The following is a 27545-nucleotide window of genomic DNA, read 5'->3' on the forward strand; positions in this document are numbered from 1 at the left end:
CCAGCTTGAGTAATATGAGACTTAGTCTAAAAATTAAAAAAAAAAATAATTAGCTGGTTGTGGTGGCACAAACCTTTAATTTCATTCAGCTCTTGGGAGGCAGAGACAGACAGACACATTTCTGTAAGTTCTAGGCCAAGACCTCCCCTTCCCCCCAGTCTCAAAAAAAAAAAAAAACAACAAAAACAAAAACAAAAAAACCCACAGTCTACAAAGAGACTACAAAAAAACACAGTCTACAAAGAAAGACAAATGTTTAACATCACTGGAAAAGTAATCAAGGTATACACGAAGAATCTCTCGGCCTGGTTTGGTGGTGCACATTGTGGATGAAAGCAAGAATCAGGAGCCAGACCCTGCTGCTTATGGCTGTGAGGCCACCTGAGATGCTGTCTCAAACCCACAACAAAATAAGGCCCAGAGTGGAGGTGCATGTCTCTAATTCCAGGACTGGGGAGGCAGAGGCAGGCTGATCTCTGAGTTCCTGCACCATGCCATCAGACCCAGAACTCTTTAAACCTAAAACCTAAATTAATAATTTAGAGACGTGGTGCCTCAAACCTGTAATACCAGTTACTGTGGAGACTGTGGAGGAGTGCAGGAGTCTGCAGCCAGCCTCAGCTACCAAATGAGCTCCGGGTCAGCCTGAGCTACAGCAGGAGATCCCATCTCAGAAATAGCACCCTACCACCAAGAATCTAAATTATTAAGTTCATTTGTGTGTGGAGGTAGTTATTGTAACTTTAATTAAATTTCCTATCTGTATAATGTAGTTTTGAAATTTTTATGATCTATTTTTTATTTTATGTGCATTGATGCTTTTGCCTAGATGTACGTCTCTGTAAGGTGTCAGTTCCCCTGGAGCTAGAATTACAAATAGTTGTGAGCTGCCATGTGGGTGCTGGGCACTGAACCCGGGTCCTCTGGAAGAGCAGCAGTGCTCTCAGCTGCTGAGCTGTTTTTCCAGCCACATAATTTCCTGTGTATAATGAAAATAGAAACTCTCTGACCTGCTTTGGGGGATTTGTAGGCAAGGGACTGTCCCCACAGAGTCCTACCACCCTACCTCTGGAGGATGTGCAAATAAAGCCCTGAAGCACTCATTGAATCATCGAGTTCAAAGTTTTTCTGCAAAGGGAAACAGTCCCTATTTTTCATTTATTTTTGAGAGCAATCTTTATTTTCAAAAAAGCAGTCTTCTCACTGGTTATTGTGAGAATTCATGGAGTTTACATTTTTTCTTCTCTGTTTCTCTAACAGCTCTGGCTGTCCTGGAACTTGCTCTGCAGACCAGGAATTTATGAATTTTTGTATTTAAAAAAATCTGAGAGGCCCACATGGCAATACATGCCTATAACTCCAGGGTTTTGACACTTGAGCAGATGAATGTGAGTGCCAGGCTAGCCTGGAGAACATCTCTAAGACAGTAGGAGAGGTGAGGGGATGAGGAGAGAAAAGGAGAAGAGAAAACAAAAGGGGGTAGGGAAAGAAAAAAGAAATTTTGGACACAAGATTTCCTAGGATAGAATTTTATCCACCAAACAAGTGTAGTGCAATAGAAACCACCCTCCCCAAGGGACCTGTGCCTAGTGCAGGTGTGCTTAGATCAAGTCTTTGTTGTTTTTTTTTTTTTTGGTTTTTCAAGAGAAGGGTTTAGCTATTTATTTATTCATTTAGTTATGTATACAGTGTTCTGTCTGCATGTGTCCCTGCAGGCCAGAAGAGGGCACCAGATCTCATTACAGATGGTTATGAGCCTCCATGTGGGTGGTGGGAATTGAACTCAGGACCTCTGGAAGAGCAGTCAGTGCTCTTAACCTCTGAGGCATCTCTCCAGCCCAAGACAGGGTTTCTCTGTGTAGTTTTGGTGCCTGTCCTGAATCTCGCTCTGTAGACCAGGCTGGCCTCGAACTCACAGAGATCCACCTGGCTCTGCCTCCCGAGAGCTGGGATTAAAGGCGTGCGCTGCCGCCGGGCTAGACCCAGTCGTTCTGAGTCTCATTTTCTTCTTTTTCTGTAGAAATTTGGCTTTTGTGATGGCAAAACCTCAATCTTTTCTAAAAATTCACTTTTATTCTATGTTCATTTGGTGTTTTGACTGCACATGTGTATGTGTGAGGGTGTCAGAAGTCCTGGAACTGGAGTTACAGGCAGTTGTCAGCTGCCATGTGGGTGCTGGGAATTGAACCCAGGTCCCCTGGAAGCTCCTAACCACTCAACCGTCTCTCCAGTCCAACAAAACATCAATCTTATGTGTAGTTTATCCCAGAGTTTTCATTTTTCATCCAGCTGCCCTCCACCTTTTCAAGATAAAGAGTCTATCCCTGTATAAAACTGGCACAGTGCATTCAGTCAAGCCAATTCTTTCTTTCAAAATTTTATTGATTATGTATACAGTATTCTACACTCACGTATACCTGTATGCCAGAAGAGGGCAACAGATCTCATTGCGGATGGTTGTGAGCCACCATGTGGTTGCTAGGAATTGAACTCAGGACCCCTGGAAAAGCAGTCAGTGCTCTTAACTTCTGAACCATTTCTCCAGGGCCCCTCCCTCCCTTTTTTTTTAAAGTCAGGGTCTCATTATGCAACTCTGGCTGGCCTGGAATTCATACAGATCTTCTGCCTAAGCCTCCAGAGTGCTGAGTTTAAAGGTGTGTGCTCCACCCCACCAGGCTTCAAACTGACTTTTGTTTCTTCTGTTCCGTGTAATGGAGCCTTGGCTGTCCGGGACTCGATTTGAAGACCAGGCTATCCTCGAAGTTACAGAGTCTGCCTGTCCCTGCCTCCCCACTGAAAGGTGTGCCGGGTTCAAACTGACTTTTAATACCTTTCTTTCAGCCGGACGGTGGATCTCTGTGAGTTCGAGGCCAGTCTGGTCTCCAAAGCAAGTTCCAGGAAAGGCGCAAAGCTACACAGAGAAACCCTGTCTCCAAAAACCAAAACCAAAAACCTTTCTTTCTCTCTCTCTTTTTTTTTTTTGGCAGAGGCAGGCGGGTCTCTGTGATTTCGAGGCCAGCCTGGTCTACAAAGCGAATTCCAGGAAAGGCACAAAGCTACACAGAGAAACTCGTTTCAAAAAACAAAAAAACCAAACATACAAAAAACAAACAAAAAAAACTACTTAAAAGGTCTTCAGAATCTGGATTTAAGCAAACCATTCAGATGATTGAGTTCCATTTCAACCATAGTTATCTTCATATATCCTTTTTGTCTATTTCTCTTGTTCAATTGACATTTAAAATTATTTAAAACAATGTAAAAGTGGGGTGTAGTGGCTGTAAAAGTGGGGTGTAGTGGCTCAGGCAGAGGCAGCTCAATCTTTGTGAGTCAGGTTTTCCCTCTGGCACTCTGCACTAACTTTTCTGTCCCTAAACAACTTCTCTGAATCTGGAATTCTTCGCCTGTAAAATCGCAATTAAGACAGTGTCCTGTGGTTAGGTTTTTTGTTGTTGTTTTGGAGACAGGGTTTCTCTGTAGCCCTGGCTGTCCTGGAACTCACTCTGTAGACCAGGCTGGCCTCGAACTCACAGATATCCACCTGCCTCTGCCTCCCAAATACTGGGCTAAAGGTGTGCGTCACCACCGCCGGGCCCCGGGGGCTAGATGAAGAGGGCAGAGAAAATGAACGCAAAATGCCTGGCACTTCACAGCAAGCTTTGTTTAAACTCGCAGACTTCAGTTGTAACGTCCCCGACGTCCACCTGCCCCTTGTTTAAAAAGATTCTGAAAAATCAAATGACGTCTTACAAGCCTGCTAAGATGCGGCTCCAGCAGAACCTAGGCGTATTTACCCAAAGAATTATCAGTTAGGGTTCAAGTTTTAAAGGTAATCGGGGCAACTTCCGCTTCTATACAGCTCCGCTCCAAAGGGGAGTTGTAGACCTATCGCGAGAGCCTAACGGGACGCGTTTGCGGCTCGGCTCCTGCTCTCGCGTTGACTGGCTGAAGGCACGGGTCGCGGTGGAAAGGGAAGCGCGAAGTATCGCGGGAGGCCGGCGGAATCTCGCGATGCTTTGGGCGCTCGCCCCTCCCCCTCCGCCAAGTGCCGTTTCGGTTTAATCTAGTGTGTGCCTGAGTCTGGGTGAGGGAGCGGGATGTGTATGTGAGGTGTCGGGGGTGAGGCGGAGGCCAGGGAAGGGGCTCCCTCGGGGGACGAGGGACAAAGAGGAAGGCGAGGCAACCTCGGCCGCGGAGCCCGGGCGACGGGAAGCCGCCCCGAGCCGGGCTACCGGATAGATAGGGCAAGGGCCCGCGCAGTCCTCCCAGGGCGCCGGAGCCGGCGTCGGCCCCTCAGGCTCGGGCGGTCGGCTTCCTACTTCCTTGCGCTCCCGGCTCGCGGGCCCGAAGATTGGCTGCGCGGGTGGGCGGCGGTGAGGAGCAGACGCGAGTCGCCCCGGGTTGTCTGGCGATTCCCCCGCTGAGGAACTCTCTCATTTCTTCCCTCGCTCCTTCACCCCCCCCCCCCCCACCTCATGTAGGAGGGCGCTGAGGAGGCGAGAGGGAGGAGGAGCCTGGCCTAAGGTCCCTTCCCTCCCCACCCCCGGCTAGGGCTTCTTCGGTGGGCGTGGAGTTGGGGCTGGGGGGGAGGGTGGGGCTTCCTGGAGTGCCGGGGAACTTTTCCCCCTTCTTCAGGCTCGGGGAAAGGGAATGCCCAATCCAGAGAGACATGGGGGCAAGAAGGACGGGAGCGGAGGCGCTTCTGGAACTTCGCAGCCGTCCGCGGGAGGCGGCAGCTCCAACAGCAGGGAGCGTCACCGCTTGGTGTCGAAGCACAAGCGGCACAAGTCCAAGCACTCCAAAGATGCGGGGCTGCTAACCCCCGAAGCGGCATCTTTGGGCACGGTGATCAAACCTTTGGTGGAGTATGACGACATCAGCTCTGATTCAGACACCTTCTCGGATGACATGGCCTTCAAAGTAGACCGCAGGGAGAACGATGAACGTCGCGGAACGGATCGGAGCGACCGCCTGCACAGACATCGTCACCACCAGCACCGGCGGACCCGAGACTTGCTAAAAACCAAACAGACTGAAAAGGAGAAAAACCAGGAAGTCTCCAAATCTGGATCTCTGAAGGACCGGATATCGGGAAGCTCCAAGCGTTCAATGGAGGGGAATGATGACTATGGGAAGGCACAGGTCTCCAAAAGCAGCAGCAAGGAATCCAGGTCATCCAAACTCCACAAGGAGAAGACCCGGAAAGAGCGGGAGTTAAAGTCTGGACACAAGGACCGGAGTAAGAGTCATCGGAAAAGGGAAACACCCAAAAGTTACAAAACAGTGGATAGCCCAAAACGGAGATCCAGGAGTCCCCATAGGAAATGGTCTGACAGTTCCAAGCAAGATGACAGCCCTTCAGGAGCTTCTTATGGCCAAGACTATGACCTTAGCCCCCCAAGGTCTCACACCTCTAGCAATTATGACTCCTACAAGAAGAGTCCAGGGAGTACCTCAAGAAGGCAGTCAATCAGCCCACCTTACAAAGAGCCTTCTGCTTACCAGTCCAGCACTCGGTCACCCAGTCCCTACAGTAGACGACAGAGGTCGGTGAGTCCCTATAGCCGGAGACGGTCATCGAGCTATGAAAGGAGTGGCTCTTACAGCGGGAGATCACCCAGCCCCTATGGTCGAAGGCGATCTAGCAGCCCTTTCTTGAGCAAGAGGTCTCTGAGTCGGAGTCCAATCCCCAGGTGAGCTCTTACCTGTCTTTCCTAAGGTAGGGTGGGTTGGGAGGGATTGACCATTAGTCTTTATAACATTTTGTTAAAGTTTGCAGTGTTCGTCCTTCACTAGGTTGGCTAGTCATTTAGGTAAGTCTGGCTTTCCCTTAACCCAGAATTGAGAAGTAAAGATTTCACATGCCTCCAACTGCTCAAGCAAGGTAGGTATGTACTTTTCAATAATGGGGAAACTTGAGTTGTAAGAAATCACGCCTCTGCCTAGGGAGTGCATGGTCTCCAAAACTTAGATACTTGTTGCTTTGTCTTAAAACTTTGTAAGTCATATTGGTACCAGTGCTTAAACTTTATTGGAATTCACAAGAGAATTGAGAAATTATAAATTTTTATTTCTACTATTTTGAGTCCATTTGTCTGTTATCCTACCAATTTTATCTACTGTGTCCCCAAATCTATGATTTGGGGTTATGTCTTGTAACTGTTTAGTGAAAATTGAGCTAATGAGAGTGTTTTCTTTTTGACAAAAAGTGGTTCCAAATAGTTCATTGAATTTTTTTTTGTTTGCTTTTGGTTTTTTTTTTTTTTTTTGGTTTTTCGAGACAGGGTTTCTCTGTGTAGCTTTGCGCCTTTCCTGGAACTCACTTGGTAGACCAGGCTGGCCTCGAACTCACAGAGATCCACCTGGCTCTGCCTCCCGAGTGCTGGGATTAAAGGCGTGCGCCACCACCGCCCGGCCTCTGGTTTTGGTTTTTTAAGACAGGGTTTCTCTATAGTTTTGGTGCCTGTCCTGGAGCTCGCTCTCGAGCTCACAGAGATCTGCCTGTCTCTGCCGGTCTCTGCCTCCCGGCTGGAATTAGAGGCATGCACCACCACCGCCTGGCAACAGTTCATTGAATTTTTATTTATTTATTTTTAACAGCACCACTGTTCACTTACCTAACACTGGCAATTTTTAAAATCTTCCTTGAAATATGTAGTAATAATACCTTCAGCTTGATTTTTTTTTTTTTTGCAGCACCACTGTTCACTTACTAGCAGTTTTTTAATCTTCCTTGAAATATGTAGTAATAATGCCTTCAGCTTGACTTTTTTTTTTTTTAAGAAAAGATGTGTTGATTGGAATTTGTCTATGGAAAATTGTGTTTTTGTCTCATGTGTGGACCCATATCTGTCTACAAAAACAACAGGAGCTTAAATTTTATCTGAGTGGAATCTTAATATTTCTTTGTAACCTTTGGCAAATGATTTAATTTGTCCACACCTGAGTTTCTTCATGTGGAAAATAGGAATAAAAACCACCTACTTCACGGCTGTTGTGAGATTAATAAATATGAAGCATGTTACTGTGTCTTGTACATAGTATGACTCAGTACATTTTATCAGTGAAGACCACTGGTAAAGATTAATTCATGCATATGTTTTATAAGTCAGTGTATATTTCACTGTCTTAAACAACTAAAGTGTATTTGCCTAACTACAGTGCATAAGTATTCTTAGTATTTTCTCATTCTGGTATTAAAGAAAATTCAAACATAGGTTGAAAGAATTATAATAAACATGCATGTATCTAACACCTAAATTCTGCAATTAACGTATTTTGTCACATCTGTTTATCTCCATTAGTCCATCTTTTGTTTTATCTAAAAGTTGTAGCAAACAGCATACTTTTGTAAACATTTAGCATGAATATAATTTCTTAGAGTGCATAATTTTTTTGGAGAGATATTTATTTATAGTGGAATACATATGTCATAAAATGTACCATTTATAATATTGCATCCTTTTGAAAGGAAATCTAAGAAATGTTTTCAGAATGTTTTTTAGACAGGGTTTCACGCTGTAATCTAGGGTGGCCTGAAATTTACTATGTAGCCTATGTTGGTCTCAACCTGGCCTGAAATTTCCAACAATCCTGCCTTAACCTCTTGACTTTGGGAGTACAGACATGAGCTATCATATTAGCCAAAATATTTGTTTTCTTGAGAGTATTAACATTAAAGTAATTTTAAAAAAAGTTTATTGTTTAGAAATATAAAAGGCTTTTATATTTTATATCTCACTCGGGATTTTGGGTGAGAGCTTTTATTTTGAAATAATTCCTTTTAGATTCTTAGAGAAAATAGCAGATATCAAGTTCTCTTAAGTGAATTGAGAAAGTTGTGTTCCTTAATTGAAATTAATGTAGTGGTGGCAGATATAAACCTATGAGGAAATGGAGACAGTATGGTAGTAGGGGATGCAAATATAAACATAAAATATTGGGAACATGCACTTTTTTTGTTGGCTTGTAGAGAGCATTATTTGTATTCACACATTACATAATTTTATTTATTGGAATTCTTAACAGTAAATAGCAAGAAATATCCAAGTGTGGAACCTGAGCAGCCTGACACACATCCATAAGTTCAGTGTTTTGAGAAACTGTAGCAAGTGAATTTTGATCTTGAGGCCAGCCTGGGCTATTTGAATCCCTGTCTCAAAAAGACGAAACAATAGGCTGACAGGATGGCTAAATAGCTGAGTTTAATCCTCAGAACCTCATATGCGGTGGAAACAGAGAACTGACTTCACAGAGTTATCCTTCAACCTCCACAGATCACATACATGCACAATAATAATAAAAATCTATTTTTTTAAATAATTTATTTTTTATGTGCATTGGTGTGAAGGTGTCAGATCTCCTGGAATTGGAGTTACAGATAGTTATGAGCTGCCATGTGGGTGCTGGGAATTGAACCCAGGTCCTCTGGAAGAGCAGCCAGTACTCCTAACCCCTGAGCCATCTTCTCTCCAGCCCATCTCTTCTTTTTCAAGATACAGTTTCTCTGTGTATCCTGGCTGTCCAGAAACTGGCTCTGTAGACCAGTCTGGGCCTCTGCTTCCCCAGTACTGGGATTAAAGGTGTGTGCCAACACTACCTCACAAAATTTATTTTTGACATAAGGTCTTGATATGTAGCCGTGGCCAGTCTACAAATTTTTTTTTTTTTTTTTTTTTTTTTTTTTAATACAGACTAGGCTGGCCTAGAACTCAGATCCTCCTGCCTCTTGCCTCCATAGTGCTGGGATTAAAGGCAGTGCCACCATGTTGGCATAATAAGAATTGAAAAGTTGCCTTCCCCTCCAAAAAGAAGGCTGGTGATATAATTTAATTTACATAGTATTCTTAAGGCCCTATATTCAATCATCCCCCCACCCCCCCCTACCCCCACCCTCCGGCTTTTCAAGACAGAATTTCTCTGTGAATCCCTGGCTATCCTGGCACTCTGGTAGACTCTTCATTTGGGGAAAAAAAAAACTGGGAACAAGCACCATTTTGGTTGTGGGTCAGCACTTGTGAATGAACCCAGAGATTTTTGCATGTTAAGCAAGTGTTCACCATGTAGACCAGGGCTGACCTGGAACTCAGAGTCACCTGCCTCTGCTTCCCTGATGCTGAAATTGAAGGCATGGACCACTACACCCAGCTTTATTCTTGATAGGGTCATGATAGGGTTGCCCTAGAATTCCATATGCAAACCAGGCTGTCCTTGAACTCACCTGCCTCTGTCTCTCTTGTGTTGTAATTAAAGGTGTTTGCTACAACACCCAGGTCCTTTTTTTTTTTTTTTTTTTTTTTTTTTTTTTTTTTGAGACAGGGTCTTATACAGCCCTGTCTGGCCAGAAACTTACGTAGACCTGGGTGCCTCAAATCAGGGAGATCTGCTTTCCTCTTCTTCCCAACTGCTGGGACTAAAGGCATGGACCATCATGCTTGGCTCTAGTCAGTTTTAGTGGTTTGGATTGTTGGTTTTCCTCATACTGAATCTTGAGCAGGATTATAGTAAAACAATTAATGTAATTAATGAGTAAAAAAAGTAATTAATGAGACTTTAGAATAATCTGTTCTATAGATTTCCAAATTTTATTTCATAGTCATTCCTCATAAAAATTTTATTTGTTGGACTGGAAAAATGGCTTAGCAGTTAAGAACATTGACTGTAGCTGGGCATAGTTTGAAGCCAGCCTGGTCTACATATCAATTTTCAGGCTAGCCAGAGGTACATAGTAAGATCCTGTTTCAAAAATTAAAACAAGTTTATTTGTACATGTAGTAATTTCTTGTCTTATATGTCCTAAAATGTTGATTTTGGAAATCATTTTTCTATTAAAGGAACTAAGAAATACCATTAATAACAGCACTTAGGAGACTAAGACAAAATGATCATGATTATTAGGGAAACTTAGTCTGGGTAACAAGATCTTGCTTCAGAACACAAAAAATTAAAAAAAGAAAGAGTTAGGGTTGGTAATATAGATCAGTAGTAAGTAGTAGGCTGTTTCCTTAGTAAATGGAAGGCCTTGGGGTCAGTTGTTAGAAGTTGGGCTGAAGTGTTGGCTCAGTGGTTATGAGCACTAGTTCTTCCAGAGGAAGATTCCCAGCACCGATACAGTGACACAAACATCTCTAAATTCAGTCCCAAGGATTCTGATACCCTCCTGAACTCTGTGGACACTGGGCACAGACATAGTGCTCTTACATAAATACAAGCAGATAAAGATTTATACAACTGGGGTTGGGGATTTAGCTCAGTGGTAGAGCGCTAGGCAAGGCCCTGGGTTCCGTCCTCAGCTCTGAAAAAAAAGACAAAAAAAAAAAAAAGATTTATACAACAAAATTACTCCCTGGGCAGTGGTGGTGCACATCTTTAATCCTAGCACTTGGGAGGCAGAGGCAGTCAGATCTCTGTGAGGCCAGCCTGGTCTACAGAGGGAGTTCAATGTCAGGCTCTAAAGTTACAGAAAGAAACTGTCTGGGGTGGGGGTGGAGGGATTTACTCAAAGTAAGCATTGTGAATATGACTACATAGTGGGCAGTTTTGGTGCTTTTCTGTTTTTTAAAATTTTTTATTATTTACTTATTTTCTTTTTTCAAGACAGGGTTTCTTTGTTAGCCTTGTCTGTTCTAGAACTAGCTTTGTAGATTAGACTTGGCTTGAACTCAGATCCTCCTTTTCTGCTGCCAGAGTGCTGGGACTAAAAGTGTGAGCCACCACTGACCAGCTTATTTTTATTTTATTTTTTTCAATTGCAACAAATTGCGTCCTTAGTATTGTGATTACCAATATGTGCTGCTACCATGCCAGTTCTGTTTTATTTTTTTGTTTTGTTTGAGACAGGGTATATAGCTTAGGCTGGCTTAACTTCCTTTGTAGAGCAGACTGGAATTCACAGAGATCCTAAAGCCATGAACTTACCAACCCAGATGAATGGTTCTTTTTTCTTTTTAGTTTTGTTTTTATTTTAAATTATATATGTATTTTTGTGCTTATGAAGGCCAGAGGCTCCAGATTCCCAGATCTGGAGTTACAGGTAGTTTTGCCCAGTGTGGGTGCTGGGAACCAAACTTGGGTCCTCTGCTAGATTAGTACGCATTTAACCACTGAGCCATCTCTTCCAGCCCCTTATTTGTTTTTTGTTGTTTGTTTTTGGAATAAGGTCTGAATAGTGCAAGCTGTCCAGGAATTCACTGTGTGATTTTCATTGGCTTCTCAGTCTCAGTAATTCTCTAGCCTTGGTTTTCCTAAGTGCTGGCATTACAAACAGGAGCCAAGTCCTAGCCAAATGAATTTTTAGTTTTACTTAATTCAAATTTATATTCATGCAGGATTTAGAATTTTTGTTTTGTTTTGTTTTTAGAAATAGTCTCATGTAGCCCAAGCTGCTTTCAGTTTGCTGTATAGCAAGGATGACTTTTATTTATTTATTGTGGAGACAGGGTTTCTCTGAGTAGCTTTGCGCCTTTCCTGGATCTCACTCTGTAGCCTGGGCTGGCCTCGAACTCACAGAGACCCACCTGCCTCTGCCTCTTGAGTGCTGGGATTAAAGGCGTGTGCCATCACCACTGCCCAGCCTTTTTTTCTTTTTTTTTTTTTTTTTTTTTTTTTTTTTTTTTTTTTTTTTTTGGTTTTTCAAGACAGGGTTTCTCTGTGTAGTTTTTTTTGCGCCTTTCCTGGAGCTCACTTGGTAGCCCAGGCTGGCCTCGAACTCACAGCGATCCGCCTGGCTCTGCCTCCCGAGTGCTGGGATTAAAGGCGTGCGCCACCACTGCCCGGCTCCTTTTTTTCTTTTTTAAATACTTTAAAATTTTATGTTTATGAGTGTTTTCCAGCATGTATGCATGTGTACCATATGCATACCTGGTGTTCAAGGAGATAAGAAGTGAAGAAGTGGCTGTTAGATAGTTTGAGCTACCAAGTACGTACTGGGCAGTGCTTTTAACCCCTGACCCTTTTTTCTTTTTTTTCTTTCTTTCTTTTTTTTTTTTTTTTGAGACAGGGTTTCTCTGTGTAGCTTTTGCGCCTTTCCTGGAACTCACTTTGTAGCCCAGGCTGGCCTCAAACTCACAGAGATCGGCCTGGCTCTGCCTCCCAAGTGCTGGTATTAAAGGCATGTGCCACTGCTGCCCGCCCCCCCCTTTTTTTTTCTTTTTCTTTCTTTCGAGACAGGGTTTCTTTGTGTAGCTCTGGCTGTCCTGGAACTGGCTCTGTAGACTATGCTGGCCTTGAACTCGGCAGAGATCTACCTACTTCTGCCTCCCAAGTACTGAATTTAAAGGTGTGTGCCACTGCCAGACCAACTAGTCTCAACTTTGAACCTCTTTTTCTCTGTGTGCGTGCGTTTTCCAAGACAGGGTCTCACTATGTAGCTCTGGCTGTCCTAGAACTCAATCTGTAGACTAAGATGGCTTTGAACTCCCACAGATCCACCTGCCTGTGCCTCCCAAGTGCTGGGGCTAAAGGCATGCACTACAATACCTGACTTGTTTTATAATTATTTTTATTTTATATGTATGGATTGTTTATTGTTTGCCTATATGTCTGTACACCATGTACTTGCAGTGTCCCGGGAGGCCAGAAGAGGGAGCTGGATCACCTGGAACTAGAGTAATAGACAGTTAATTAGCCACAATGTGGGTTTTGGGATTAGAACCCCACTCCTCTAAAAGAATAGCCAGTGTTCTTAACCACTGAGCTAGCCTCTCCTAACCCCATTCCTCCCCTACCTTTTTTTTTTTTTTAGTCTATTTGTGTTTTGACTGTATGTATGTCTGTGTGAGAGTGCCGTATCCTGGAGTTAAAGGCGGTTATGAGCTGCTATGTAGGTGCTGGGAACTGAACAAGGGACCTCTGGAAGAGCAGTCAATGCTTTTAACGGCTGAGCCATTTCTCCATCTCAACCCCTACTTTTTGTAGACAGTAAGCTGTCTTTAAACTCAGGTTCTTATGCCTCTGCCCTTCAAGTGCTAGGATTAAAGGAGTGTGCCTCCATACCTGGCTTTAATCTACTTTTAAAATTGATAATTCAGAATGGGATTAAATTTACAGATCTAGACCCTATGTTACTGACTTATTTTTCTCTTTATCTCTGTATATTGTCTATTTTAAACTGCCTTTTTTCTTTTTTCAGTAGGAAATCCATGAAGTCCAGAAGCAGAAGTCCTGCATATTCAAGACACTCATCTTCTCATAGTAAAAAGAAGAGATCCGGGTCACGCAGCCGTCATTCCAGTATCTCACCCGTCAGGCTTCCATTGAATTCCAGCCTGGGAGCTGAACTCAGTAGAAAAAAGAAGGAAAGAGCAGCTGCTGCAGCAGCAGCAAAAATGGATGGAAAAGATTCGAAGGGTTCACCCATAACTTTGACTAAAAAAGATAAAGTTGAGGTGAAGGAGTCAGGGTTAGAGTCTAAAAAGTTATCCAGAGGTATAAAGTCAGAAAAGTCTACCCCAGATACTGAACTGGTAAATGTAACACATTCAAACACAGAGTTAAAAAATTGTTTAGATACAGGGAAAGTTAAGTTGGATGAGAACTTGCAGAAGCATCCTGTTGTTAAGGATTTGAAAGCACAGGGAACAAAAGACACTAAACCTGTAGCACCGAAGGAGGTGATTGTTACTTCAAAGGAGACAGAGACGTCAGAAAAGGAGACCCTTCCACCTCTCCCCACAGTTACTTCTCCACCCCCTTTACCATCTACTACCCCTCCACCTCAGACGCCCCCTTTGCCACCTTTGCCTCCACTACCAGCTATTCCACTGCAGCCACCTCTGCCTCCTCCCCAACCACCATTTAGTCAAGTTCCTGTTTCTAGTTCTTCAACTTTACCCTCTTCTCCTCACTCAAGGACATCTACTCTATCCTCTCAGACAAATTCTCAGCCCCCTGTACAGGTTTCTGTGAAGACTCAAGTATCTGTAACAGCTGCTATTCCACACCTGAAAACTTCAACATTGCCTCCTCTGCCCCTCCCTCCCTTGTTACCTGGAGATGATGATTTGGATAGGTAAGTCCTATAATAGGATGAAAGGAGTTAGTCTTCTTGATGTATAATGTATTTTCTGTTTAAGTTTTTTGAAACTATTAGAATGCATATCCATGATGCTTTTATGGTTAGGAACTGCTTTGTTTTTTAGTGGAAAAGTCCATTCTTTTTGGTTTTTTTGAGACAGGGTTTCTCTGTGTAGCTTTGCGCCTTTCCTGGATCTTGCTCTGTAGCCCAGGCTGGCCTCGAACTTACAGAGATCTGCCTACCTCTGCCTCCTGAGTGCTGGGATTAAAGGCATACGCCACCATCGCCCGGCTTAGGAAAAGTCCATTCTTGTTTTACTTGAGAATAGAGAGTTAGAACTTGGGAGGGGGGGTTCCTTTCATTTTTTAAAATTACATTGTTGGGTTTTTTTTGATTTTCAAGTGTGTATGGAGTGTCTCTGTGTGGAGGCCAGAGGAAAATTTGGTGGGAGACAGTTCTCTTCTTCTGTCCTGTGAATCCCAGGGATCCAGTATCAGGATTGTTGGCAGGTGCCTTTACCTGCTGAATTATCTTGATGGGCACTTTTTGTGGTTGGGGTGGGATAGGGTCTTGTTATACTTAACCATAAAATCTCCGGTAACCTTAAGCTCACAGGAATCCTACCTCAATCTCCTGGATAAATGCACCACTATGCCTGATAACAATTAGGTTTTTCTTGTGTGTGTGTGTATGTATGACTATTGTGCCTGCATGTATGTATACGTGTACTATGTGTGTTCAGAAGATGGTGATGGATCCCATGGAATAAGAATATGGATGGTTCCAAGCTACCATGTGGGTGCTGGGAACTGCACTCAAATCTTCTAGAAGAGTAACAAGTGCTCTTAATTATTGAGCCATCTCTCCGGCCCCAACTTTACTCAATTTGCATATTTTTTGTTTATTTATATGTATGTGTATGAGCCTGCCTGAATATATGTGCACCACATGGATACAGGACAGTGTAGGCCAGAGGTTATTGGATCTCTTAGAACTATAGTTGTAAGTGTTGGTGAGCTGCCATGTGAGTGCTAAGAACCAAACCAGGTCCTCTGGAAGAGGAATAATCACTCTTAAACCCCTGAGCCATCTTTCCAGGCCTAAGTGTGCTATTTTTATTTATGTGTGTGTATACACATCTGCATCAGAGACCAGAGGGCACCCTGATACCACATTTCCCCCCCATATCTTTATTTTAATTTAAAAAAGTTTATTGTGTGCATATTTGTGCGTGTGAACACATATACCGTGTTGTACATGTGGAAATCAGAAGGCCACTTTGTGGATATGGTTCTTTACATTGGTTCTAAATGGAACTCAGGTCAGCAGGGTTTCATGGCAAACATCTTTAACCACATAGCCATCTTGCCAGCTCTGTTTTTTTTCTCTAATATTTTAATATCTGTAGAGAATTTGTAGAGTGACACTTTGTTTTTTTGAGACAGGGTTTCTATGTATAACAGCTTTGGCTGTCCTGGAACTCACTTTGTAGACCAGGCTGGCCTCGAACTCATAGAGATCCGCCTGGCTCTGCCTTCCAAGCGTTGGGACTAAAGGCATGTGCCACTGTCACCTGGCCGGTAATACAGTTTTTAAAAATCACGAATCTTATAGTTAAAAAAAAAAAAAAAAGAGCAGTATGAAGAATATTTGCCAATTAGACTATAACTCACAATGGGATGATGGGAAGATTTTAAATTTTAATGAGTACTTTGAGTGTTTATTACTGAAATGATTTAGAAGCATGAATCTCATAAATGACATTATGAAATGCTTTTTTAATCTATCAGCCATACTAGTTGAACAAGACCTCCAAACAGATATACTGAAGCCAGGGACATGGTATGGAAGTATAGTCTTAGTGGCTTTTTTGTTGAGATCTTACCCTCTTATTTTCTAGGGGATGAGTTGCATTTACTATCATAGACTTCATTGTAAATAGAATAATAAGTACTGCTTATCTTAAATTGCAAACCTATTCTCAAACTTAACACTTTCTAGGAGACATCAGTAATTTGAGTGATGATTCTGTGTGGGTGTATGCATGTATGTGAGTGCAGGTGTGCAAACAGAGTTCTGAAGTCAACCTTGGATGTTGTTCCTTAGGAGTCACCCACCTTATATTTGTTTTAATTTTTAAATGTATTTTATGTAGCTGGGTGTGAGCCATTAATACTAACATTTGGGAGGCAGAAGCAGGTATATCTCTAAGTTGGAGGCCAGTTTGTTCCACAAAATGAATTCCAGGACAGCCAGGTCTGTTGAAACCCTGTCTTTTTTTGTTTGTTTGGTTGGTTTTTTTGTTTTGTTTTGTTTTTTCGAGACAGGGTTTCTCTGTGTAGCTTTGCACCTTTCCTGGATCTCGCTCTGTAGATCAGGCTGACCTCGAACTCACAGAGATCTGCCTGCCTTTGCCTCCCCGAGTGCTGGGATTAAAGGTGTGTACCACCACCGCCCGACTGAAACCCTGTCTTTAAAAAAAAAAAAAAAAAAAAACCCATTTGAATTATAAGTGTTTTGCCAGCATATTTGTCTGTGCATCATACATAATGTAGCAGATCCTTTGAATGGGTGTTTGAAAGCCACTGTGCAGGTGCTGGGAATTGAACGCTGTACTCTGGAAGAGCTACAAGTGTTCTTAATTACTTAGCCATCTCTCTAGCCCTTGAATTTCCATGTTTCTGCTGTGATTACAAGCCTGTGCCACCAGGCCCAACTTTTTATGTGGATGTTAAGGATCAAACTCAAGTCCTCATGCTTGGGCAGCAAACACATTACTGACTAAACTGTCTCTCCAGTCCTGTTGATTTAAAAAAAATTTTTTTTTAAGATTTATTTATTTATTATGTATACAGTGTTCTATCTGCATGTATGCCTGCAGGCTAGAAAAGGGCACCAGATCTCAAGAGGGGACTGAGGTTCAGCCTCCAGTGGTCACATAGTGCTTCAAAATTGTCTGTCACTCCAGTCCCAGAAGACTTGCACTCTACAGGCACTACATGCGGGACCTTATATAGACATACATATATCCATACACTCGAAATAATAAAATAATTAAAAATAATTAGATGAAGAAGATATAATACAATCTGATAACAAAGTTTATACTGGTGACAGAGCAAATGAACTTAGTTAATGAGAATTCAAAAAGAAAAAAAAAATTTTTTAAAGATTTATTGCCAGGTGGTGGTAGCACTCACCTTTAATCCTAGCACTCAGGAGGCAGAGGCAGGCGGGTTTCTGTGAATTCGAGGCCAGCCTGGTCTACAGAGTGAGATCTAGGAAAGGTGCCAAAGCTACACAGAGAAACCCTGTCTCAAAAAACAAAGCCAAACAAAAAGATTATAATGTATACAGTTCTTCCTGCGTGTGTCCCTCCAGGCCAGAAGATGGCACCAGATATCATTACAGATGGTTTGTGAGCCACCATGTGGTTGCTGGGAATTGGACTCAGGACCTCTGGAAGAGCTGTCACCACCAAATCAACTCTCCAGCCCTCAAAAGAACTTTTTTTTTTAAGATTCATTGTTTAATTGTGTTTATATGTGGAAAAGTATTATGCATATGAATGTAGGAGGCCAGCAGTGTCAGATCTCCCTAAACCTGAAATTATAGGATAGTTGTGAGCCAACCGGTATATAGATGTAACTAATCGTCTTATTAAAATAAGAAACACAGAGCCAATGTAAAAGAGAAAGCCGAGAGAGGTCAGAGCTCAGAGCTAAAATCTTACCTCCTGCAGTGCTCCTAGCTTCCCCGAGAGAGAGCTTCTTCCTGTTTGTCTGTCTTTAGTCCTTCTGTTCTGCCTTCTCATTGGTTGTAAACCCAACCACATAACTGCCTCATCACTGCCTGTAAGTACCTCCCTCCAGGTCTTAAAGGCATATGTCTCCAATACTGGCTGTATCCCTGAACACACAGAAATCTACCTAGCTCTTCTAACCGCCACGCTCTTGCTATGGCTCTAATAGCTCTGACCCCAGGGCAACTTTATTTATTAACATAAAATTAAAATCACATTTCAGTACAAATAAAATATCACCATACAGGTAGGTGCCCCAATTCTCTACAACAAGTGCTCTAAACTGCTAAGCCATCTTTCCAGCCCCTTGTTTGCAGTTTCTGTTTGTTTTTGAGACAGGGTCTTATTATATAGCTTTGGGTGACCTCTAATATGCTTGTAGACCAGGCTGGTTTGGAATGTACTGTGTAAATCCTATCTGACTCATGGGATTCCTCCTACTTCATGGCCTGAGCCCTGGGATTTCTTGACATCCCTGCTCCCCAAAAGACACTCTAGGTATGGTGGCACATACCTCTAATCTCAGTACTCAGTAGTTTAAAACAGGGATATCATAGGAAGTGTAATGCCAGTCTGATCAGCATATGAAATATCAAGCAATCCACAGGTACAGGAAGAGAACCTATTTTAAAACACAAAGATACAGCTGGGTGCAGTGGCTCATGTCTTTAATCCTAGCACTGGAGAGGCAGAGGTAGGTTGAACTGTATGAGTTCCTACATCCTGAGTCCCAGGAGAGTCAGAGCTATGTAGAGAGACCCTACATAGGTCAAAGAATCTAAATAAATAAATAAATAAATAAATAAATAAATAAATAAATAAATAAATAAATAAATACCAGGTACGGTGTAGTACCTGACTGGCCTGAACTTTGACTTTGATTGTAGATTCACTTGCCTCTGCCTCTTGTGTACTTTGATTAAAAGCATGTGCCAACAAGCCAGGTGAGAAATGTTTCCATTCTACCTACAGGTTAATTTAAATTTCATCACCAGAAACTTCAAGATTGTAAAATTTGGTAGGAGTTAACTTTCTGTTGTTTTTTGTTTGTTTGTTTGTTTTTTATTTTTTTGAGATAGGGTTTCTCTGTGCTGCCCTGGCTGTTTGGTAACTCATTTTGTAGAGCAAGTTGGCCTTGAACTTACAGAGATCTGTAAATTACTGAGAGCTGGGATTAAAGGCTTGCGCCGACTCTGCCTGGCCAAGCCAACTATTTCTTATGCACAAGAATTAAGGCAATCTAATCATCACGTGTGAACCTTTAAAAAGATTGTGAATGAGGGGGCTGGAGAGATGGATCAGAAAATCTCTTAGTTCCTGAGGAATTGAGATTTATAAAGAATATTTTTACAGTATAGTGCAATTATAATTATCCTTCTTTAGATATTTAAAAATTAGAGATATTTTAAAAGCTTATATTCTGTCTCAGTTTTTGCTGATTAAACTTTTTTTGGTAGGAAAATCTGACTGGAGATTCTGATAAATGCTCATCTTTCCTAGGGGTATGTAAACAGGAAGTTAGGTGACTTCTTCATTGACTTCTCAGTGGTGTGTGTGTGTTACAAACTAAGTAGATTCCTTACTCATTCTCATTACAGGGACTAAGATGATAAAAATTAGTAAGAAGCATTACCTGTTAAAATTTTGTGTGTGTGTGTGTATGGTTTTTCTTTTTTCTTTTTTCTTTTTTCTTTTTTTTTTTAAGGAAACTGGGTCCCTCCCAGTACATATCCTAGAACTCATTATGTAGGCTTTGCTGGCCTTGAACTCAGAGAGATCAGCCTGCCCCTGCCTCATGAATGCTGGGATGGCTCAATGGTTAAGGAAGGGCACCGGGTACTCTTCCAGAGGTCCTAAGTTCAATTCCCAGCAATCACATGGTGGCTCACAATCATTTATAATGAGATCTGGCGCTCTCTTCAGGCATACAGGTAGAAAACTATACATAATGATTATCTTTAAAAAGAAAAAAAAGAAAAAAAATGTTTTTTTTGGGGGGGGCGGCGGTGCGGGCACGGTCCGGCGGAGAATTAGCTTAGTGGTTAAGAGCGCTTGTTCTTTTTTTTTTTTTTTTTTTTTTTGGTTTTTCGAGACAGTGTTTCTCTGTGTAGCCTTGCGCCTTTCCTGGAACTCGCTTTGTAGACCAGGCTGGCCTCGAACTCACAGAGATCCGCCAGCCTCTGCCTCCCAAGTGCTGGAATTACAGGCATGCGCCACCACCACCCGGCTCAAGAGCGCTTGTTCTTATGAAGGACCAGGGTTCAGTTCCCTGCACCCACTTGGAAGCTTACCACTTCCTCAAGTAACAGGCATACATGTAATGAACAGACATACTTACAGGCAAAGCACTCATGAATGAATCTAAAAGAAAATTTTGTGGGGGTGCTGGGGCTGAAGAAATCGTTTGGCAGTTAGAGGTACTTGCTCTTTCAGAGAACCCAATTTTAGTCCTCAGAACCCATGTCTAGTGAATCACAACCCCTTGTAACTCCAGCACCGGGGAATGTGATACTTGATCTGCTTGAGCACATAATTTCACATGCACATATGTATACACACACACACACACACACACACACACACACACAGAATTTTAAAGTAAATCTTTTATAAATTGGGATTTATCTGGGTTTATAGCACATATCTATAATCCCAGTACAGAGGAGGCTAATGTAAGAGATTCCTTGGTGTTCAAGGCCAGCCAGAAATACATAGTGAAACCTTGTCCCCAAAAAAAGGATGAAGATCCCCAAATTTGAGTAGTTTTTTGATTCCTAGGAAGCTGTCTTTAGGTTTTTCCATACTGACTAGTATAATTTGCTGGCTATATGAGTCCTGTTGGGGTCTTTTTTTTTTTTTTAAATAAAAATTTATAATGTTTATCTACCCATTAAACTGAATACCTTCTAATTGTCTATATTTGTTCATAGTTGTAAAGATTTATTATACATACAGTGTTCTGCCTGCATGTATCCCTGCAGGCCAGAAGATGGCACCAGACCTCATTACAGATGGTTGTGAGCCACCATGTGGTTGCTGGGAATTGAACTCAAGACCTCTGCAAGAGCAGCCAGTGCTCTTCTTAACCACTGAGCCATCTCTCCAGCCCCTGTCAGGATCTTAATAAGTCTGAAATTGCTGCTTGAACTTTTTTACCTTTTTAGTTTGAGAGTACTTATTTGTGTGGTCCAAGATCAGTGAATTCAGTTCCCAAATAACTAAAGTTCTTATGTATATTTTTCAGTAGTTTTGTGTCAAATTAGCTGTAAAACAGTTTCATATAGTATTTCCTTTTCCTAAGTTCTTTTTACGTCCTTAGTAATCAAGTATTTTCAAATTGTTGACTTCTTTCATTTAAATCTTTTGTTAGAGAAAGTTATCTTTTGTTAAAGAGTAAGTTTCATAAATTGTATGAGTTTCAGTCATACATTGTGACTTTTAGAACTTGCTTTGTATATTTTATTTCATCTCAGAAAATTTGAAATTTCAGGAGTGCCGTTAAATAGAGTTTTTGTATTGTTTTAAATATTGAAATGGGATTGCATATAGTTGCTAGTCTTAAAAACTTCGCTGTGTAAGCTATTCAGTGTTGGCACACCTTTAATCCCAGCACTCTGGGCTCATCAACAGGTGGATCTCTGAGTTTGAGGCCAGTCTTGTCTACAGAGAGATTTCCAGGACAGCTATGGTGGTTACACAAAGACACCGTGTCTTTGAAAAGCCAAAAAGAAAAACAAAACAAAGCAAAACAAAAAGAACTTTCTATGTAGTTGAAGCTGGCCTCTTTTAATTTCTGATCCTCCTGCCTACACCTTACCAAGTTTAGATCCTTCCCCTTCCTCACCAGGTATTGCGTATTTAACTTGGAGTCTGACACTTGCTAGGCAAGAATTTTATCACTATGGGCTAGAGAGATGGCTCAGAGGTTACGAGACCTGGCTACTCTTCCAGAGGTCCTGAGTTCAATTCCTAGCAACCACATTGTGGCTCACAACCATCAGTAATGAGATCTGGTGCCCTCTTCTAGCCCACAGGCATACATACAGGCAGAACATTGTACATATAAATAAATAATCCTTAAAAATTGAATTAAAGCCAGGCGATGGTGGCCCACACCTTTAATCCCAGCACTTGGGAGGCAGAGGCAGGCAGATCTTGTGTGAGTTCGAGGACAGCCTGGTCTGCAGAGCGAGATCCAGGAAAGGCACAAAGCTACACAGACAAACCCTGTCTCTAAAAACAAAAACAAAAAAACAAACAAAAAGTTGCATTAAATTTTTTTTTATAAAAGTATACCTCAAATATTAATATATTAAGCACATTCCCCCAATATTTTCACACATTAGGAAGTAGCCATATTCACAATGCTTACTTTATTATTTTAATATTTGATAAAATGTAAACACCAAATCATGTTCTTTAAAAGTTGGTTATATTATTCAGGATGTAACTAATATACTTCACTAAGTTCTAACTTTTTAGTCTTCTTTTTTTAGGTTTATTGTTATGGGTATGAATGTTTTGCCTACATTTATGTATGTACACCCTGTGTGTCTGGTTCCCACAGAAGTCAAAAGAGGACAAGGCATTCCTTGGGACTGGAATTATAGACAGTTGTGAGCTGTCATGTGGGTGCTGGAAATTGAACAGCAGTCCTCTGAAAGAGCCACCAGTGCTCTTAGCCACTGAGCCATCTCTCTAGCTCCCATAAGTAAAGTCTTAATCATTTTAATAGTTGGGCATTATAATGTTCTTTTAAAGCTTTATTAGCGTAGTCTCTGAGCAATCTTCTTATCCTTTCATCTGTATTTAGTCCAAAAGAAATGCTTCCGTCAAAACCTGCAAAGAAAGAGAAGGAGCAGAGGACTCGCCACTTACTCACAGACTTGCCTCTTCCTCCTGAGCTACCAGGTGGAGATCCATCTCCCCCAGATTCTCCAGAGCCAAAGGCGATTACACCTCCTCAACAACCATATAAAAAGAGACCAAAGTAAGTTTTCCAGAGATGTATAATTTTTATACTTTATGTATATGAGTATTTTTTCTTTATGTGTTTTTGTGCCTTAAATATGTAACTTGTACTCCAGGAGGCCAAACGAGTGTGCTGGATCTCCTGGGACTGCAGTTATATTCAGTTATAAGCCACCATGTAGGTGCTGGGAATTGAACCCTGGTCCATGCCTTTTAACTGCTGAGCCATTTCACCAATGCCTTAGGGGTCTTTCTTTTTTCTTTTTTCTCTTTTTTGGTTTTTCTAGTCAGGGTTTCTCTGTGTAGCCCTGGCTGTCCCGGAACTTACTGTGTAGCCTGAGCTGGTATAAACTCAGAGATCTGCCTGACTCTGCTTCCCAAATGCTGGGATTAAAGGCATGAGCCACCACCACCCAGCTTAGGGATCTCTTTTTAATTAAAAAGCTTATCTTTTGTTTTAAATCTAAAATTTATATATCTTCCACAACTCATAGATGTGAGAGCCAACAAATATATCTCTTATTTCAATTTTATAAGAAAATGGTCTTCCTTGCAAGGATGCCTATCTGTTCCTACGGATAGCTATCTTAGTTACTATTTTATGGCTGTGAAGAGACACTTTGGCCTAGCAACTCTTGTGAAAGAAACCATTTAATTGGGGGCTTCCTTCCAGTTTCAGACATTTGGTCTATTCCCATGTTTTGGAGCATGGTGGCCTGCAAGGACCATCCTGAGAGCTACATCCTGATCCGTAGGCAAATAGCGGGGGCAACACTGGGCCTGGCTTGGGCTTTTGAAATCTCAAAGCCCATCTCCAGTACACACTTCTTTCAAAAAGGCTACACTTCCTAATCTTTCTAACGCTATCAAGAATTCTACTGCATAAGCCTATGGGAATAGTTCTCATTCAAACCACCAAGCATAATACATAGCTAACATTTTTGTTGTTGTTGAGACAGGGTCTTCCTGTGTATCCCTGGTTGGCCTAGAACTCAGAGAAATTGCATGTCTTTAATCCCAGCACTTGGAAGGTAGAGGCAGGTTGATCCTTTAAGGCCAGCCTGGTCTATAGTGTGAGTTCCAGGACAGCCAGGGCCCTAGCTACATAGTGAGATCCTGTCTCAAAAAAAAAAGTTGACACCATCATGCTAGTCCTAGCCACATTTTTTTTGGAAAAGCAATCCATGTATTTAGTGAAAACCCACATGTCCTGCCACAACCTTGTATCTTTTGAAGCCAGAATTCCATTATAATCACTGACAGTTTATTATTTCATTTCATTTCTGTCATTTCAACAAAAATTTTATAAAAAGGCAGTCACTTAATGGCAAAAAGTAATGGTTTTTACTGGTTTTCTTTCTAGAATTTGTTGTCCTCGTTATGGAGAAAGAAGACAAACAGAAAGTGATTGGGGAAAGCGATGCGTAGATAAGTTTGACATTATTGGGATTATTGGAGAAGGAACCTATGGCCAAGTATATAAAGCCAAGGACAAAGACACAGGTAAGTATTTCCATAAATTTTTGATGTCAGAAGCGTAAAAATTTAACAATTACTAATATTTAAATAGATTTAGAAAAATGTTTTAGGTTCTGATTTGTTTTCTTAATTATTAAGTAGATTAAATGTTCCAAAAGAATAGTTTTGTCAACCCTTAGTGTGTGCTCCAGGACCTCCTGGTACCAAGTCCTTGACATAGAAAACATAATATTTGCATGTAACCTTTGCCCATCCTCCTGTGTAGTTTAAATTATCTCTAGGATATTTATGGTACCAATAAAGGCAAATTACAAATAAACATTGTTGTCCTTCAAAGATTAATGACAAAGAAAACAGCTCAAAAAGAACTTTGAGTTGATTATTGTGACAGTGTGCGTGTGTTTTTGCAGGAGAACTAGTAGCTCTGAAGAAGGTTCGGCTAGACAATGAGAAGGAGGGCTTCCCAATCACAGCCATCAGGGAGATCAAAATCCTTCGTCAGTTAGTCCATCGAAGTGTTGTTAACATGAAGGAGATTGTCACAGACAAACAAGATGCACTAGATTTCAAGAAAGATAAAGGTAATAGCAGAAGTTTCTGTTTCTTTAATTTCATGTGATGAGGTTTTATCTGCAAGCACATGTGTTTCTGCAAGAACAATAACTGCTATTAACTCTCCATCTCCAGTATATACATCCCATGCTGGTGGAGGGCCTAGAACTAGAGTTAAGTAAAGTAAGAGACCCTGTCCCCAAAAAAAGGTGGGGCTTGTCCAGATGCTTCAGCAGGTGTAGGTGCTTTCTTTCAAGATTGACACCCTCTATCCCACAGGTGACATTAGAGAGCCAACTCTTAGTTTTTTTCTGACCTTCCCATGCATGCTCCACACACACACACACACACACACACACACACACACACACACACACACAAATAATTAACAAGAAAAAAAAAAGTGAATACTACCTGCAGTTGACCTAAAATATATATTAGCAGATTAAGCTGGGTATGATGTTATATTACTATAATCACAACTGGAGGCTGAGCTGAGTAGTGTAAGTTCAAGGCCAGCTTAGTCAACATAATAGATTTGAGTCCAACAGAGGCTGATATATAAAGACTTAATCTTTTTTTAAGTGTTTTTTTTTTTTTTTTTGTTTGTTTGTTTTTGCTAAAACAGTGTTAATAAAATACACAATTTTAGGCCATGTGGCGCTTGCCTTTAAAGTCTGCACCTAAGAGTCAGAGGCAGGTGGATCTATGTGAGTTTGAGGCCAGCCTGGTCTACAGAGTGAATTCCAGGGCTATACAGAGAAACCCTGTTTCAAAAACCAACTAAACAAAAAAAAATGCATTAAAGAAAAAAGATTTACTTTATTTTTATTTTGTGTGTGTGGGTGTTTTTTCTACACGCGTGTCTGTATACCGCGTGTGTTCATGGTGCCCAGAGACCAGAAGAAGGCATGAGATCCCCTGGACTTGGGATTACAGACATGAGGGTTCTGGGAATCAAACCTGGATTCTTTCCCAGAGCAACCAGTGCTGGTAACAGCTAAACCATCTCTCTAGCCCCCTAAACATTCTTTATCAGTGAATTATAAGATAGCATCTTAGATAGACTTGTTTAGTCTGATTTTAAGAAACATAGTAAAAATTTATATTGGCTTAATTTGAATCCATCCCAGCAAATGTTCCCTAACATTGAACCTAGTAATACATGGTGTATGTGTATATATTTGCATGTATGTGTATAACTGCTAACATATGTTGCCCGACATTGAACCTAGTCATGCACTGTACAACTAAGTGTATGTGTACGACTGCTATCACAGATATATAATGAACAGCATCATTTATGTTTGTCTAACTGTAGTCTGTGCTGTTAAACAATTGTGAAACATCTAACTTTTTTTTTTTTTTTGAGACAGGGTTTCGCTGTGTAATATCCCTGGCTGTCTTGTAACTTGCTCTGTAGACCAGGCTGGTCTCAAATTCAGACCTCCACCTGCCTCTGCCTCCTAATTGCTGGGACCACTGCAGTGCTCTAACATTGTATTTTTTAGAATGCATTCCCCATAGTCAGTTTATATCCTTTTGTTTGTTTAATTTTGAGACAAGGTCATTGTAGTTCAGGCCAACTTGTAGCCATTGTCAAACTTCCTGTCTCAATTTCTTGAGTTTTGGTAATTACAAGTGTGAGCCAGCATGCCTTGTTAACACATCCTTTTAAAAATTGTTTTCCAGGGACAGGAGAGTGAATACTTGTCTTGTAGAGATTAGGCAGTTTACAAAAACCACCAGTAACTCCAGCTCCAGGGTAATCTGACACCCTTTTCTGACCCTCAGGCACACTTTTAATCAGTTGTACATACCATCACATAGATACATATAATTAAAAAAACAGCACTCAACAGCTCAGCATTGTCTCTAGCTCTTTCTAAGAAAAATCACAGATGCTTGTAATTGTCAATGTGAGTCTTGGATCTGAATTCCTGGTCCTGTGGTGTAGCATCCAATGTTCTGCATTGTCTCTCCATCCCATAAATATTTTTCTTGCATTACCAGGTCTTAGATTACTTAAAGTTTTTTCACATTTATCTTACTTTTGTTTATGTGTAAGTCTGAGTTTATAGCACATGTGTGTGGATGTGAGGTCAGATCTTCTGCAGCTGTGATTATAAGCAATTGTGAATGAATTGTGCTCTGGAGGCAGAAGCAGCTATACTTCTGTGAGGCCAGCCTGGTCAACATAGTAAGCCCCAGGCCAGCCAGAGCTACATAGTAATCCCTTTCTCTAAAAAGGGAGTAAAGAGGGCAGAGCTGGAGAAGATGACTCAAAGGACCCTCATTTGCTTACCAGCACTCACATGTCAGTTTATAACCATTTGTAACTCCGGTTTCAGTGGATTCAGTACCATCCTCTGGCCTTCTGCAGGCATCAGGAATGGATGTGGTGCACAGATACACATGCAGAGAAAACACTGATATATAAAATAAAATTCATCCAAAAAGAAAAAAGTACCCAATTTATAACATGGTATGGTTGTCTTACACAAAATAAAAGAAGAAAAACTAAAATAGCCAACTGATTGGGTCTGTAATTGTTAATAGACTCTGATCATGAAGTATAGTAATATATGATCGCAGTTCGTTCTCTCTCTCTCTCTCTCTCTCTCTCTCTCTCTCTCTCTCTGTCTCTCTCTCTCTCTCTTTTGGTTTTTTGAGACAGGGATCCTCTGTTGCCCTGGCTGTCCTGGAACTCACTCTGTAGACCAGGCT

At 41.5% G+C, this 27545-nt stretch overlaps 1 protein-coding gene across 28 annotated transcripts in view; it reads left to right on the forward strand.

Annotated features, from left to right (window-relative positions):
• The first annotated feature begins 4015 nt into the window (after positions 1-4015).
• Positions 4016-27545, forward strand: part of Cdk12 (cyclin dependent kinase 12) — a 110581-nt gene continuing 87051 nt past the window's right edge. For 22 of the 28 annotated variants that reach the window (XM_076543313.1, XM_076543315.1, XM_042282734.2 and 19 more), the window contains exons 1-5: positions 4016-5693; positions 13130-14008; positions 22630-22806; positions 24151-24290; positions 24677-24847. In XM_076543313.1, coding sequence (XP_076399428.1) covers positions 4651-5693; positions 13130-14008; positions 22630-22806; positions 24151-24290; positions 24677-24847 — 2410 coding nt within the window. In that variant the 5' untranslated portion in view covers positions 4016-4650. The remainder of the gene's footprint in view (positions 5694-13129; positions 14009-22629; positions 22807-24150; positions 24291-24676; positions 24848-27545) is intronic. The other 6 variants (XM_076543329.1, XM_076543318.1, XM_076543322.1 and 3 more) reach the window with 1 other exon arrangement.

Source organism: Peromyscus maniculatus, chromosome 8, assembly GCF_049852395.1.
Source record: "Peromyscus maniculatus bairdii isolate BWxNUB_F1_BW_parent chromosome 8, HU_Pman_BW_mat_3.1, whole genome shotgun sequence".
Taxonomy (NCBI): Eukaryota; Metazoa; Chordata; class Mammalia; order Rodentia; family Cricetidae; genus Peromyscus; species Peromyscus maniculatus.